This window comes from Sarcophilus harrisii, chromosome 2 (assembly GCF_902635505.1).
Source record: "Sarcophilus harrisii chromosome 2, mSarHar1.11, whole genome shotgun sequence".
Lineage (NCBI taxonomy): Eukaryota > Metazoa > Chordata > Mammalia > Dasyuromorphia > Dasyuridae > Sarcophilus > Sarcophilus harrisii.
The window spans coordinates 426,288,337-426,304,534 of record NC_045427.1 but is presented as its reverse complement, the minus strand read 5'-3'; the positions used below and the strand labels follow the sequence as shown (position 1 = coordinate 426,304,534).

Sequence of the window (16,198 nt, the reverse complement as noted above, 5' to 3'; positions counted from 1 at the left end):
AGTAAGTAAGTATCTGTGCCTTATTTTTCTCATTTATAAAATGAGATTGTACAATATGATCTCTAAGATTCTTTCCAGTTTTAAATCTGTGATTTAGGCCATCAGAGTCTATCTGTTCTTTTTGTGAACCCTTTAGAATGTGAGATCTCAAAATCTAAGATATATATTAATCCATTCCTAGTTTTCCTCTCCTCTATCACAAACCAACCAATCAATGAACATGTTTAGAAAAACAAACCAGGAGAAAGAGAAATAGCCTTAGTATGAGAAAGAATACCCAAGGGTTAGAGCTATTTATATCTCTAGGACAAAAGGAATGACTACAGGGTAAAGGAGATAACTATAGCATCAATATTATAAAAGGCCAGATCTGAAAAGAATCTTTGACTACCAGAGGACTTTTTAACACCCAAGTAAACAAGGGTTCAAGACCTCAACAAGAGGTCCACAGCCAGCCCACAAACTTAAAATAGCAAAAAAGGGGACTCCAAAATGTGTGGAAGACAGGCTGAAGTCCAGGGAAGGTCTCAGCAGAGGAAAGGAAAATATACAAGGAAGATTTCTCTCTTGGTAATCTCATCCCATGAATTTAACTATTATCTTTATGCAGATGACCCACTGATTTATATATTTTTTTCTAAATCTTTCCCATGAGCTCTAGTCCTAGCACACCAACTACCTATGGGAAATTTCAAACTGAATATCCCAGAATCATTTAAAACTCAATATGTCCAAAACTGAACTCACTATTTTCTAGTCCTCCCCCCCCCTCAAAATCATCCCATCTTCCAAACTTGCCTGTTTCTATCAAAGATAATAGTTTCCTATCACTTTCCCAATTTTAGTTGCTTCAGCCTTTTCCTGGATTTCCAACTCTTCCTCATCCCACATATGCAATCAGTTTTCAAATCTTGTTCTTTCTACTGCCACATCTCTTGTACCTTGACCCTTCTTTTCATACCCAGCTACCATTTTAGTTTAGATTCTCAACAACCTCTTAACTGGTCTACCTGCTTCAAGTCTTTCACTACTTCAATCTATCTTATCCAAAGCAATTTTTCTTTTAGGTTAAACATATGCAATTTTAAAAAACACATTTCTACAGTTATTGTTCTGTATAAGAAAAATAAAAAAAAAATAAAAAACATGAGAGAAAAACAAACAAACAAGCAAATAACAAGAAAAAGGTGAAAACACTATGCTCCAATCCACATTTTATCTCCAACCTTTGGATGTGGTTGGCATTTTCCAACTCAAAGCTATTGGAATTGCCTTGAATCACCTCACTGTTGAAAAGAGCCACTTCCATCACAGTTGATCCTCACATAATCTTGTTGCTGCTATGTACAATTTTCTCTTGGTTCTGCTCACTTCACTCAGCATCAGTTCAAGCAAATCATCCCAAGTCTTTCTGAAATCAGCCTCCTCATCATTTCTTATGTCATCAATAATATTCCACCACATTCATACACCATAACTTATTCAACCATTTCCCAACATCCACTCAATTTCATCCACTCAGGCATCCACTCAATTTCCAGTTCCTTGCCACTACAAAAAGAATTGCTACAAACATTTTTGCATGTGTCAATCCTTTTCCACCATTTATGATCTTTTTGGGAAACAGATCCAGAAGTGATCAAAGGGCATGCACAGTTTGATAGCCCTTTGGGCATAGTTCCAAATTGCCCTTCAGAATGGCTGAATCATTTCACAACTTCACCAACAATGTATTAGTGTTCCAGTTTTCCCACATCTCCTTCAACATTTATCATTCTCTTTTCCTGTAATCTTAGCCAATTGGAAAGATATGAAGTGGTACCCTCAGGGTTGTCTTAATTTGCACTGGCATTGTCTAATCAATAGTGATTTAGAGCATTTTTCCATACAAAGCAATTTTTCTTAAATGCACATCAGTCCATGTGACTCCCCTATTCAATCATTCCAGTGCTACCTATTTTCCCAGAATAAAATATGAACTCTAGCTTTTAAAAAGCCTGATCCCAATATATTTTTTCGGTCTCACTATAGTTTATTATTCATGTTACTATGCCATGCAATTCAGTTAAATTGCCATCCTTTTATTCATTCACACATCTCCATTTCCATTTCCATACCTTTGTTTTGGCCATCCCATATAGCTGGAATAAACTCTCTTTCTACCTCTGGTTCTTTCTCTCTCTTCCTTTAAGATATACCTTGTGATCATCTTATATATTATTTCTTTCCTAATCATCTCAATTGATAGTGCTTTACCTCTCAAATTACCCTGTATTGAACCACTTTGTATACATTTGTATTTAGTCCACTATTTACATTGTATGTATACATAGTAGAGATTATTTTAATCTTTGTACTATTATCACAGTTCATAGAAGGCATTCTATAAAAATTCCCTACTGTGTTTAATAGTTAGAAGCAATAGTACTGGTAAAGGAAAACAAATTTAGGTACCCTGGGTTTTGTGACAGAACAAAGAAAAGATCACAAAAGATGCATTAAATCTTATGGTATCATTGAATAACACACAGCAAATTTTTTTTTGGGGGGGGGGAAGTACCCAGACCTATGATTTCATTACTACTTAGAATGAGTGAAAAAAACTACTCTTAATGGAAATTTGCAGCTATGTATGACTTACTCTAAAAGAATTATCCAGGACTGTGAAGTGATTTGTACAGGGTCTTAAATCTCATCTATAACCGAGCAGCACTTGAACCAAGGTCTTGTCTTCCTGATTCTTGGGCTCTAGTTCCAATATTATATTCTTTCTCAACACTGACAACAATTTTCTTAAAATTCATTACATATCAACCATATCATGCTTTCCCTCCCTTTTGTTGTTTACTTACTATTATTCAAAATGTCAAAAAGAATGGTTTTAATCATTCCAAATACATTTTCACTTTCAAAGAAATATGTATATTTGGGAGTTTTCTTCGCATTCCCTCATAATCCATGCCAACAAAAGTAAAGAATCTAAAGCAATCTAATTTACAACAGGGGTCTACAAATTATTACTCATAGCTAAAATCAGGTCAAATGTGATTAGGTTTTCCTTTCTTCTAGTTAGCAGTTCAATTAGAAATTATTAGTGATTTTACCAGTTTCTTTTTAAATTTGAAATAAATGTTGGTAGAGTAACAATTCTTTAAAAAGTCTTTCAAAAATTCATTTATATTTTGTGAGGTTTTTCAATTTTTGCTCATAAGGAGAAAAAACAAGGTGACTCCATTTCAAATTCACTATATACACCAGCTCTTGAGTATGGTGTGTTGCCTCTAAGGAGTTCCGAGCAAATGCCATTTCCATACTCCCCCTACACCATCAGTAGGGGTTATACAACCATTTTTTAAAGTAATTTGGGATTATGCAAACAAAATGACTAAAATGCCCATACCTTTTGACTCAGACATTCTACTACTCAGCATACACTCCAAATAGTTCACTGACAAAAGAAAAGTTCCATATACAGCAAACTATTTTACAGCACAATTTTTCTGTGGTAGCAAAGAACTGGAAACAAAGTAGATATCCATTGATTAGGAAATAGTAAATAACTGTGGTATATAAATGTAATGCTGTGTTATAAAAAATATATGAAATATGAACACAGAAAATTGTGGAAAGATTTAGATGAACTGATATGCAATAATCAGATCAAAGAAAATAATACACAGAACAGCTAGAACCACAACCACTACAAAATAATAAAAATTAATGTAAAATTACAAAGAACAAGCATGCCCCCCAAGAAGAGGTATGAAAAGATACCTCCTCACCCTCCTTTGCAAAGGTGAGAGTTTCATAGCATGGAAATGCATATATTTTCAGACTTTAATGATATATTCATCAAGGTTCACCAGGTTCAAAATACAGGGCTACATAGCATACATATGTTACTACATAGGTCCAGGTATCTTTTGAGCACAATTAAGAGATCCCAGTCAAACACAAAGGATTTTGCAGTAACAACAATTACAAATGACCAAATCCTATAATGAACCCATCTTTGCTAGGAAACAGCAATTCAAAATATCAGCAACTCACTCCTATCATGATACTTAGAACAAAAGAGCTCAGATAACTTACTATCAAATCCTTTAATCAATCATTTAAAATTGTGAAAGAAGAACCAAATACACAAACAATGACCAATAATAGGAGAACAAGAACAGAATCTGTGATTTCACTGGCATAAGGAATTATTGGAGAAGAAAACTCATTCTAGAACCATTTGGCACTTTCCAAAATTTAATCTTAGAGTACTGTCTATAAGCAGGGGTATAACTCTCAGCTAACTCAAACCTACTCAAATTTAAAATTGTCAATGTGAACATTTACATCTCAGAAATAGGCAAACTAAAAATTAAGGTTGATTATTCTTCTGCTGATTATTTAAACTTAAGAAACTGCTAATAAGCAGATTAAACTTAATGTCAGGCATACAGGTTGTTAAATATTTAGCAACAAATCCTGGCCTGGAGCACAAGGGGGTCAAAGAATTTGCCTAGGATCATAAAGCCAGTATGGGTCAGAGGCAATATTTGAACTCAGATCAACCTGGTTTTAAGGTCAAATCTATCTACTATGTCATATTACTTCACTTAGCAATCATAATAAACAACGTACATCTTATACATAAAAGCAACGATATTTCAGTAAAATAAGTTAAATAAGGAAAAAAATTCTTCCCTGAACTCCTTTTAATGTTCTAATTTGAAATATATTCAGAAATTATCTGTCAAACTCTCTGAGGTTATACTGAATAAGGAAAGAAATCAGGGACTGAGATTCCCTGATTCATGGAGCTAAGTTTTAAGCCACTTGCAGACATAGGAACAAACTAGTAGACATCCTCAGAAACTAGAGAATGATAATAATGCTGCCATCACTACCTCTCATTACCATCTACCTAGACATTTTAAAAAGAAATTCAAAGGAGATATAGTCACCAACCTGTTTCTCTTTCTTTTGTATTTTCATTATCATCAACTGGAGGCAACAATCTTATTTCTGTAAAACAAAACAAATGACTCAAGGTGAAATTCAAAAAAATATTGTTAATTTAAAAACATTTTGCTCAAAACTTATAATACAAAGAGAATGTTAAGAGGAATTATTTTTATAGTCTATTTCTATCAAAATCTTAAATTTTGTCTTCTTAGAGAAAGGTTAAAATCTAAGTATGAAGTGAATAGTTAAAATTATATACTGAATCTTACATGAAATACTCATTGATGGAGACAGTAAGGTAAGACAGTCCATTTCCTATTTTCATGGAAATTGCAGTATAATGGGGAGATAAGGTATGTCAGCAAAATCACTAAAAAAAGGCAGGATAAAATTTAAAAGCATCACATGAGAGGTACAAAATGCTAATGGGAATTCAGGGGATGGCCTTAATACACCTACTGCTTCAGATCACTAATTTAGTTAGATTTAAAGGCCCATTGAAAATTTTCTCCTATTATTAAGAAATATTGATGCTTATGTACTCAAATATGAACCCTTGAAATTGATACAATTTAGTAGAATTTTCATCTTCCAGATACTTGATAAAATTCATTATTAGGAAATGAGAGCCTCAAACTCACTTCTTATACATGATTCTTTGTGCTAAGAATTACATTAGATAGCACACAAAACCAATTTACAGAACTTACAAACAAAGTTTTTGAAGGAAAAAACATGTATAATATTTTACAAAACTATTATTAGTGGAGGAATATGCTGAAATTACTTATTCCCAAAGATATGATAGTGATGTCAAAACTAATAAGTAAAAAGGAATACATATATGTATATTTAGAAATCATAGGCTGTAAAATGTTAGTTTACTTTCAGTATCATCAAAAACTCATAAACAAAATAATTCAGTCCTTTAAGGCACAATGGAAAAATTTCTGTCTCATCATAAAAATCTGTGCAATCATAGTCAAGTAACAATCTTTCTGGGCCTCAGTTTCCTCATCTATAAAATTAGAGGGAGGGGTGAGGAAATGGACTGCATAATTTCTAAGGTTTCTTCCAGCTCTGGAGTTATGATCCAAGAATGTTACTCTTCTATCTGATAAATACTCCCCATTCAAAGGTAGTTAGAAATTATATTTGATAAGTATATCCCTTTCTCATTTGGCCTCTATTATCAATTATATATATATTTTTAAAATCATGAACAAGCATTACTGGATATCTCTGGTAAAAGATGCTATGTACATACAGAAGTCTAAGAAAGTTTCTTGACTATGGGAAACTTCCACTCTAGATGAAAAGAAACAACAAATATAATAAAAGAGAAATGTTTATATAAAGGTAGGATATGTTAAAGACTAAATTCAGAATGAACTTATTTTGTTTTATATCCTGTTGAGCTGACAAACATTTACCTGCTGAGGAAAATGGAAAACAGCACACAAAAGCAAAAGTAAGAGATAAGACAAAAATGTTAAGAATAGTTTCAAGGACATACTGAATCATTTAATACGAAAATCCAGCCACACGATGCATTAAAACAGATCTACTACATATCAAGCATGTTTTAAGAGGTTTTCAAGTTAGTATGGAGCACAGTCTCATGGGTTTGTCTCATCAGATCTAAACAACTGGAAAACTATTAAGTGCTCTTAGGCCGAGTGAATATAATAGATGACAATACTACCTAAACTAATCTTTTTATTTAGTGCTATACCAATCAAACTCAAAAGAAATTATTTTACTGACCTAGGAAAAATAACAACAAAATTCATATGGAAGAACAAAAGGTCAAGAATTTCAAGGGAATTAATGAAAAAAAAAATCAAATGAAGGTGGCCTACCTGTACCTGATCTAAAACTATATTATAAAGCAGCAGTGACCAAAACCATTTGGTATTGGCTAAGAAATAGATTAATTGATCAGTGGAATAGGTTAGGTTCACAGGACAAAATAGTCAATAACTATAATAATCTAATATGTGACAAACCCCAAGACCCCAGCTTTTGGGATAAAAATTCACTATTTGCAAAAACTGCTGGGAAAATTGGAAATTAATGTGGCAGAAACTAGGCATTGACCCACACTTAACAGCATACACTAAGATAAGATCAAAATGGGTTAATGATTTAGGTATAAAGAATGAGATTATAAATAAATTAGAAGAACATAGGATAGTTTACCTTTCAGACTTGTGGAGGAGGAATTTGTGACCAAAGAAAAACTAGAGATCATTATTGATCACAAAATAGAAAATTTTGATTATTTTAAGTTAAAAAGCTTTTGTACAAACAAAACTAATACAAACAAGATTAGAAGGGAAGCAATAAACTGGGAAAAATTTTTTACATTCAAGGGCTTTGATAAAGGCCTCATTTCCAAATTATATAGAGAACTGACTCAAATTGGTAAGAAATCACGCCATTCTCCAATTGATAAGTGGTCAAAGGATATGAACAGACAATTTTCAGGTGATGAAATTGAAACTATTTCTACTCATATGAAAGAGTGTTCCAAATCATTACTGATCAGAGAAATGCAAATTAAGACAACTCTGAGATACCACTACATACCTGTCAGATTGGCTAAAATAACAGGAAAAGACAATGACGATTGTTGGAGGGAATGCAGGAAAACTGGGACACTGATGCATTGTTGGTGGTGTTGTGAACACATCCAGTCATTCTGGAGAGCAATTTGGAACTATGCTCAAAAAGTTATCGAACTGTGCATACCCTTTGATCCAGCAGTGTTACTACTGGGCTTATATCCCAAAGAAATATTAAATAAGGGAAAGGGACCTGTGTGTGCAAAAATATTTGTGGCAGCCCTTTTTGTAGTGGCTAGAAACTGGAAACTGAATGGATGCCCATCAACTGGAAAGCTATGAAAGAAAGAGAAAGAAAGAGAAGCGAAGGAGGAAGGAAGAAAGGAAGGGAGGGAGGAAGGGAAGAAGGAAGATGAGATGCAGGCTAATAATACCACAATATACACCTAAATCTCCTTGAAATGGTACTGAAAGTACTAAGGGAATCTGGAGGCAAGAGACTCTATGGGTGTGGCAATCAGCCTTGAAAGTCAGGTAGGATTTGGAAAGGAGATGGTGAAATGGGATACCTTGAAATAATGTAGAGAAATAAGGAAAGCATGTTATGGCATAAGGATATTGAAGACAGCACCCTGCTTGGAAAACAGAAATCTAGTGAAACATTAAGAAATGTTTTTAGGGTCAGATGCTAGAATACTTTGAAAGCAGCATATAATCTGGAACGGAATGGAGGATACAGAATTATAGTTAAAAAAAACTGGATTTTAAAGGAGCACCTGTGACAAAAATAGTTGTACAACCATGGTAAAAATCATTTAACTTCTCTATATCTCACTTTTTTCATCTCGTAAAACAATGATGATAACTGTAGAAAGACTAACATGGTATAGGCCAGCCTTGCAATCAGAAAGTCCTGAAATTAAGTACTTCCTCTTGACATATATTAGTTGTGTTAACTATAGGCAAGTCATTTAAGGTCTCCAGACAACTCTAAGAATAAGTTTTTGTAGAGTTGCCAAGCTTCATTGGAGAAATGAGTTTCTACTTTGGAAATTCCCTACATGAATGAAATCACAAATCCAGACCAAAAAAGCCCCCACCCTAAAACCCAAAATACTTTTAGTACCTACTTATCTTACAGTGTCATCATGAGGTTCAAAAGACATAATATATGAAGGATGCTACATGAAGCTTAAAGTACTGTTAGCTATTAATGTCAAGCTGAGAATCTTGTGCTTTCTCCTACTGGCAACAGATGTTGCAAGGTGAAAATGAAATTGAATCGAGTAGTGGTATGGAGTGACTGGAGGGGAAAGAAAAAGAGACTAGAGTCAAAGATTACAACAGTCTATGAATAAGATAAAAACCTGAATTAAAGCAAAAGCAATAGCAAGGAAAAAGGAGAGGAAAATAGGGATATGCGATATTTCAAATGAAGTTGAAGCCAAAATTAAAAGAGAAAACCCTCAATCAAAACAACAAATAATTGTTTAACACTACTTCATACATGGTAGATGCAGGATCCCAGATAAAATCAAAGATGTTTCTAAAATTCCTACCCTGATTATTAGAATGATGGCAATGAGGGGATAAAGAAAGAAACAAGCTGGAAAGAAATGTGAGAGAAAATAAAAAAATTTCATTTTGGTTATGTTGAATTTAAAATAACAAGCACATACAAATGGAAAGATGATAGAATCATAAAAATTTAGAATTTCAGAGCTGAATAGTATCTTGGGGAATTAATCTGGTCCATTCCCTTTACTTTACAAATGAGGAAACTAAAGCCTAGACAGCAAAGTAATTTGCCCAATGTCAATAGAAATGCTAATACTAAAACTCAGGTCCACAGACCTGAATACTCTTTCTACTTTTAATGAAGATTGTTTTTTAATAGATAGCTGAAAATTAGGAGAGCAGGCAAATGATTGGGTCAATAAGAGAAGCAGTTTTGGAACTCTTCTGTCATAGGAACAGATGAGATTTTTCAGGTGAAATGTGGAGGAAGCTACATAACTAGACCAGGTCACTCCACTCATAGTTTCCCTATGGAAGCCCTGGGAATCAAAAAGTATTACTTATCCACTGAGTATTTCACTTTCATGTGTTTTCCTATGGCTATATTTCTAGCATTTTGGTTTGAGAGTAAATGGTAGAAGACTGGGGAAACATACAGGGATACTTCCCAATGTAGTAGAAGATTTACATGAACCATTTTAGGGAAGATTAACTGAATCTTAAGATTCAATAGGATTGAAGACTTTGAATAACTTATAAGTTATAAGATAACTTAAAAGTCTTGAGGGATATAACTGAAATTGATTCTGCTAAATCATAATATTTAAAACATTTAATTTGATTTTGAAATGTTAAAAAGTGTATAAAATAAACTATTTTTTGAGTAACACACCTAGAAATACCTAGATACCTAGAAATCCACGTGGTTCCAGATGTCACAAGTAGATTGTCCTCATATCCCTAGAGGCAGTATGACATACCATTATCTAAAATGCTGGGTTTGGAAGCAGGAAGTCCGGGTTTCAAATTTCATATCACATCAGGGGAAATAATTTACAACCTCTAAGTACTTCATGGCAAATCCCTAGGATAGGAGGATCACAGAATTAGAGCTGGAAGGAATGTTGGAGGTCATCAACTCCTTCATCTTAAAGATGAAAAAACTGTGGCACAAAAAAGTGAAGTGATTTGATAGCTTGGTGATAATTTCAGGGAGACAACTTTCATACCCAAAAGAGAACAATTTATCTAATCCAAAACTGTGGGAAACAAAATTATCACAAGTAGAAACGAACACTGGTTCAAAAACAGCAATAAATATTTTGCTTTTTGACTCCACCTTAAAAACTAATTTTTCTAGTGATGTCTGGAATGTCACAACTACTCTAGGGCCAATATGAAAAATAATATAAAAGTATGGTCACCACAAGAATGAAAGGAATTTAAGATCTTCCAGTTTCACCCAAATGAAACTATGGGATTATTCATAGATAGAAAAAACATGGAATGAAGATTTTGCTAGGAGTTTTTCTATTTTAAGATTCTATGATGAAAACTTGGATACAACATCTCTCTCACAAGTGCTTCTGCTTCTGCATTTTCAAGATACCTGGAGTGATGATAGCAGAAGTAGTGGTGGTAGCAAATTAAAAAGCAATGACTGTTCTAGAGCAAAGATCAAAGATCTAGAACCAAGCCAAGAATTGGGTAAGCATAGAGGATACTAAAGTGTGACAATGGTGTGGCCTGTTAGAGCATTGAAAGGCACATTCTCTCCACTGTTCACCACCCCAACACTTACACACTAGTTTTGTTGTGGTGGTTGAGTTTCTGGGAGGGAAGGAAGAAGGAGCAAAGGAGAAACCATATCTGCTCAAGCACTCAGAACTTGCTTGAGTAAGCAGATTCCTGAAGATTGTCAATAGTTTCCTTTGAGATTTGCTCACAACCATAAAATACACCCCCTTATAGGACCAATCTTCTAAACTAAGCACCAACTAAATATGATTCTCTAATTCATTCAAAGTAATAAAATCGTGGGAAACTTCTTAATCATCTTTCATGAAGTAAAACTGTTAGAAGTACAAAGAGTTCTCTCTTTTTTCTATTTTGCTCATCTGATTGCCAACATGCAGTGAAAAAGAACTTTTCATCAATAATTTGTTCATTCCTTCATTTCCAATACTTCTCTCCCTCTTCAGTACAAAAATTCATTTACTTAAGACACAGGGGTGTCATCTAGTGGCAAAAAAGAGTAATAGCAGATTTCCTAATTTATAGGATATAAATCCAACTTTATGGGCAATGGGTAGAAAAATGGGCCACTTTGAACTTCACCACATTACATACACATTACATATGGAGGGAGAGGAACAATGGGTTGCTGAAATACTCACGGAATTTCAAAGTGGGAACAGATCTTAGAGACAATCCTAGTCTAGCCCCAAACAAGATTCACCACTACAACATAGCTGAAAAGTGGTTAGCTAGAGTTTGCATGAAGACCTCTAGCAAGGAGAAACTTAATACCTTAGGAAAGAGCATTTGGAGAGGCATCTGTGTCAGTAGACTTGGAAAAAAGATCAGTAAGTTAGGAATCGGTATCAAATCTTGCTTCTAATACAAACAAATCATCTAATTTTTATAAGGCTCATCTATAAAATGGGAATAGGCACACAGACAAGAGATGGAATGCCTTGTATAAGAAACAAAGAGAGGCCAGTTTTGCTGAATCATAGAGGATAAGAGGGAGAATAAAGTCCAACAAAGATAGAAAGGTAGGTTGGAGAGCTGAGTTGCTCTCCTTGCTTTTTCAAGCCAACTCCTCTAAAAATTTGTCTCAATTATTTATTGTTATTTTCTCCTCTCACTATTCAGCACTTCACAATCTGGTTCTAATCCCATCATTCAAATGAAGCCACTCTTCCCAAAGTTACCAAATGGGTCTTTTCTCATCCAAAATTTCCCTGACCTATCCACTTCATCTGACACTGGTGACCAACTTGTCCTTCAGGATCCTCTCCCCCTCCAGCTTTTTGTGATGTTGCTCTTTCCTGATTTTCTTCCTAACCATCTGATTTCTCCTCAGTTTCTAGGAAGCTCATTATTTACATTATATCCTTTGACTGTAAGTATTTCCCAAGGCTGTGTCCTAAGCCCTAACTTCATATGTTTTTGTTCTTCCAATCCAATAAAAGCTTATTTTCTTAATGAATCTTAAGTATATCTTTGCTAGTTTCTGCTTTAATAGCTCTGCTCATACTGTTTAACCCTGTCTGAAATGCCTTTCCCTCATTTATGACCAATCCATAGGATTGTGGAGAGGAAGGGGAGATGGGTAGTTCAAAAATCTCAAGATCTTTTAACTATATCCAAACAACAATTAATTAGAACATAGCTGAAAAGTGATTATCTAGCTTTTGCTTGAAGACTTCTGCAAAGGAGAAACCAATATCTCATGGAAAATCTCATTTTACTTCTAGCTAGCTCTAATACTTGGAGAGAAAGGTAAATCGGTAGACTTGGAAGTGTAGAGAAAGTTGGCATCAAATCCTGCCTCTAAAATAAGTCATTATTTTTTCTAAGTTTTAACTTCATCATTCATCACTTCCTTCAAGATTCAATTAAATGTACCACTTTTCCAAAATGATTTCTTTTACTATTTCCTACCCATGTTTCATCCTTTGGGTTAATTTTCTTAACAGCCAAGTCAGCAAACACTAATTGTTTTACTATGTGCCTAGAACCAAATTAAGCCCTGATAATATAAATACTGTAAGAAAGCCCCTGCCCTAATTATAAGAGGGTCAAAACAACACATAAAAGAAAGCTAAAATCTTGAAAAGGATAGAAAAGATACCCACTCATGCAAGTGCATGGTAGAGGAAGTCCATGAGTGAAGTTGAGAGAGGAATCAAGGCACAGTTGCCCTCAATGTTTTCCTTAAAATGGGAGTTTCTAGGAGTAAACAGTCAAAGGAAAGATGTATACTCTGCAAGGACAAAGCGTACTTTCAGCATAAAAACACCAGGAGTTGAGGGAATTTTCAGAGTGACAAGACATGTTGAACCAAGTCTAGAGTTAGGAGGGAAGCCTAAGGAGGAATGTAATACATGTTTGCATGTGTTATCATTAATCATTAACTTATTTGTGTTTTTTCTTTATATGTTTATGTTGTCCATAGCTTAAGCATAACTCAAGGACAAAAACCATGTCTCACTTCTTTTGGCATGAACTGGGCTAGATAGTAATTAAGGTCCCTTCCAACTTGCAAAAGCAGTGATTCTGCTGCTCTGGTATAATTCACAGGGCCTAAAAGTAATAGTTAAACAGAATCTGAGACAACAATAAACATCTGCAGTCCAGACCAATTTCCAATTTAAAAGATGAAGAAATTATATCATTTCATTACTCTGGATCTTAGTTTCCTCAGTGGTAGAATGACTTCTAAGATCTTCTCTGACCTTCTATGTTCCTACGAGATCCATCCAGAGTTTGAATTTGACTTCTAGCTGGGACTAAAGACTAGATCTCCTGATTCCTGTTTAGTATTCATTACACTATACTATATTACACTTAATGATAACAAAAAAAAAAAAAAAAAAAAGAGTAGAACTAGGAGTGGTAAAGAATTTAAATCTTAAAAATATCTCTGAAGGATCTACTATGTACAAAGTACTGTGACAGACATTAACAATAAAAAAAACATGGAAGCAGTCCTTGCTTCAAGAAATTTTGCATATTGTAGTAAGGGAATACCTTTCTCTACACACACACACACACACACACACACACACACACACACACACACACACACCCCATCTGGAGGATCCAAAAAGTTTCGTGGAAGAAACAGATTTTTAAAGAAAAATAAGGACTCTAAGAAGCAAAAATGGAGAGTGCATGAACCACCTTTTCTGATTAGCTGGTTCCTCCCAGAAACTCCAGTTTAAGGAAAGTTCTAAGGAGGTACAGAAGGAGGCTTGCAGGCATTTATAGAGGTAGGAGATGAAGACTCTAGTTTGAAAAAAGGACTAGCAATCCAGTTTGATTGGTTTAAGCAGTTTATGAAGAAGAGCAATTGGCCAGGCTGTATAGACAAGTAGGAACTATAATATATATGAACTTAAAAGTTAAGGGGTTAAATCTTAAAGTCTACTATACACAGACTAATAATAATGGTATGACAACTTAAAATGATTCTTAAAGAAAACCTTAATCTTTTCTTAGACTTATAAAGTAGGCATCATCCCTGAGTTAATAATGAGAAGACTGAAGTACAGAATCAGTTTCTATTTATAGAAAGATGGGAGTAGAACTTAGGTCTAGGGATAACTCATCCTAGATTTTTTTCCAATAGCTTTTTTTTTTTTAAATGGATCTCTGATTTGAAAGAATTCACAAATGACAAACTTCCTCTAACAATGCAGATTCATGCCTTCTAATTTTTAGTTTCCTGGGACACCAAAAGATTAAATGACTTGCCTACAATTAAAACCCAATCTGTGAATAATCTGGGTCTTCTAGGCTAAGACAAGCTGCTCTAACAGATGCTGCCTATTTACTAGTAATAATACTAAATGATGAAAATACATTTTACACTATACCTGATTCTCATCAGTTCTGCCTCTCATCTATGAGATTATGGTGCATCATTTTTGAAGCATCATTTTCATACAATACCTATAACATAAGATGAAAGACAGTATGGCAGAGTATAAACACAGTTGGCCTTAGAATCAGAAAATGGTCTTCAAGCTCCATCCTTCACACTACCTGTTTTACTAATAACTTAACCTCTCAGTGCTTTAGAAAATTCTGTAAAGACATTTAAGCTACAGAGAAGTTTTTCCTGCAGTAACACAAGTAGATTCCTCATCCAGGGAATTCCCTTCAGTAATGAAGTCACAACTTCAGTCTCTTTCATACTTAAGATACATTTTGATGATAATAACACTGAATTACTTGATGTAACTAGCAAAGGACCTCTAAGGACAGCAAAAGGACCAACCAAAAAGGGCTTTTATATATATACACACACACACACATTATAATATAAAACATAATATAATATGTGTGTATGTGTATATATATACTGATGATAGATTTTAAAATATTTTCAAGAGTCTTATATTATGGGCCAGAACTCTTGTACTTAAAACAAGGATTCTTACAAGATGCCAATTAAATGGAATTAATAAGACAATGGTTTTGTAGTTTAGTATGGCAATTAATCGTTTTCTAGTTCTGTACATGTACTTACTACCTAATATAGTTCCACAAGATTCACACCTATGATAATGTAATTATAATAGAGTATATAACATCCAGCAAGGACTGGATGAGACTTATTCCATCTTTAGTCAGGCTCCTGTTGGGTCTCCTAGGGTTCTGAAGGATGCAGAGATAGATTCATTCCCTCATCCACCTTTGTGGTGACTGGAGGCTGAAGCACAAGCCCTCAGACTTAGAGCCAGATTCATTCACTCCATCTCACATAGCCTTGGTGGCAGGCTCTCCACCTTTGCTTCTCCACTGAAACCAAGACTCCAGAAGGCCTCTAAGAAAGCTAGCCCAGGCCCCAGGTAAGGAAACTAGACTGTGAAGGAGATAATAAAGGATTTGGACTTTAACACCTAGCTATTCTCGTGGTGATTACTCAACTGAAATGAAGACTGCTTCCAAGACCTCCAGAAAACCACCAAGAACATTACAGTCTTACATTAAAAAAATACAAATCCTCCAAACTGAGCAGAAATAGTTAAAAATAAAACAGGATAATATAGTATGATCCTGTACAAAAAGTTTGTTTCCTTCTCTTCAACTTCTTTAAGACAAGAAGATGAGATTATCTATGATTTTCAGTGTAGAGGTTGAGAATGATTGTTTTTTCTTTGGTGCTGCATACCACCTATACTTCCTCTAATTTAAATAAATGCCCTAAAATTGGGGCATTTGGATGTCTGTGAAGAAAGAACATAATTGTTCCAACCACTATTCTATATTGGGTATGGCAAGTGATAGTATACATGTCAACAATAAGATTTTGGAAAAACTGTGAACTGCTTTGGGGCAAGTTTTATTTCACTTTTGTCCTCTGTATGCCCAATACTTTCCACAGTTAATAAATGCTTGGTGATTGAATTGAAACTACACTG

At 34.4% G+C, this 16,198-nt stretch overlaps 1 protein-coding gene across 10 annotated transcripts in view; it reads right to left on the bottom strand.

Annotated features, from left to right (window-relative positions):
• The window catches only part of CHD6 (chromodomain helicase DNA binding protein 6), a 162,283-nt gene that overhangs the window by 111,382 nt on the left and 34,703 nt on the right, over positions 1-16,198 (bottom strand). For 8 of the 10 annotated variants that reach the window (XM_031954000.1, XM_031953995.1, XM_031953996.1 and 5 more), the window contains exon 2: positions 4,960-5,016. In XM_031954000.1, the coding sequence (XP_031809860.1) occupies positions 4,960-4,992 (33 nt within the window). In that variant the 5' untranslated portion in view covers positions 4,993-5,016. Of the gene's footprint in view, positions 1-3,400; positions 3,517-4,959; positions 5,017-16,198 lie in introns of all 10 variants that reach the window. The other 2 variants (XM_031953997.1, XM_031953998.1) reach the window with 1 other exon arrangement.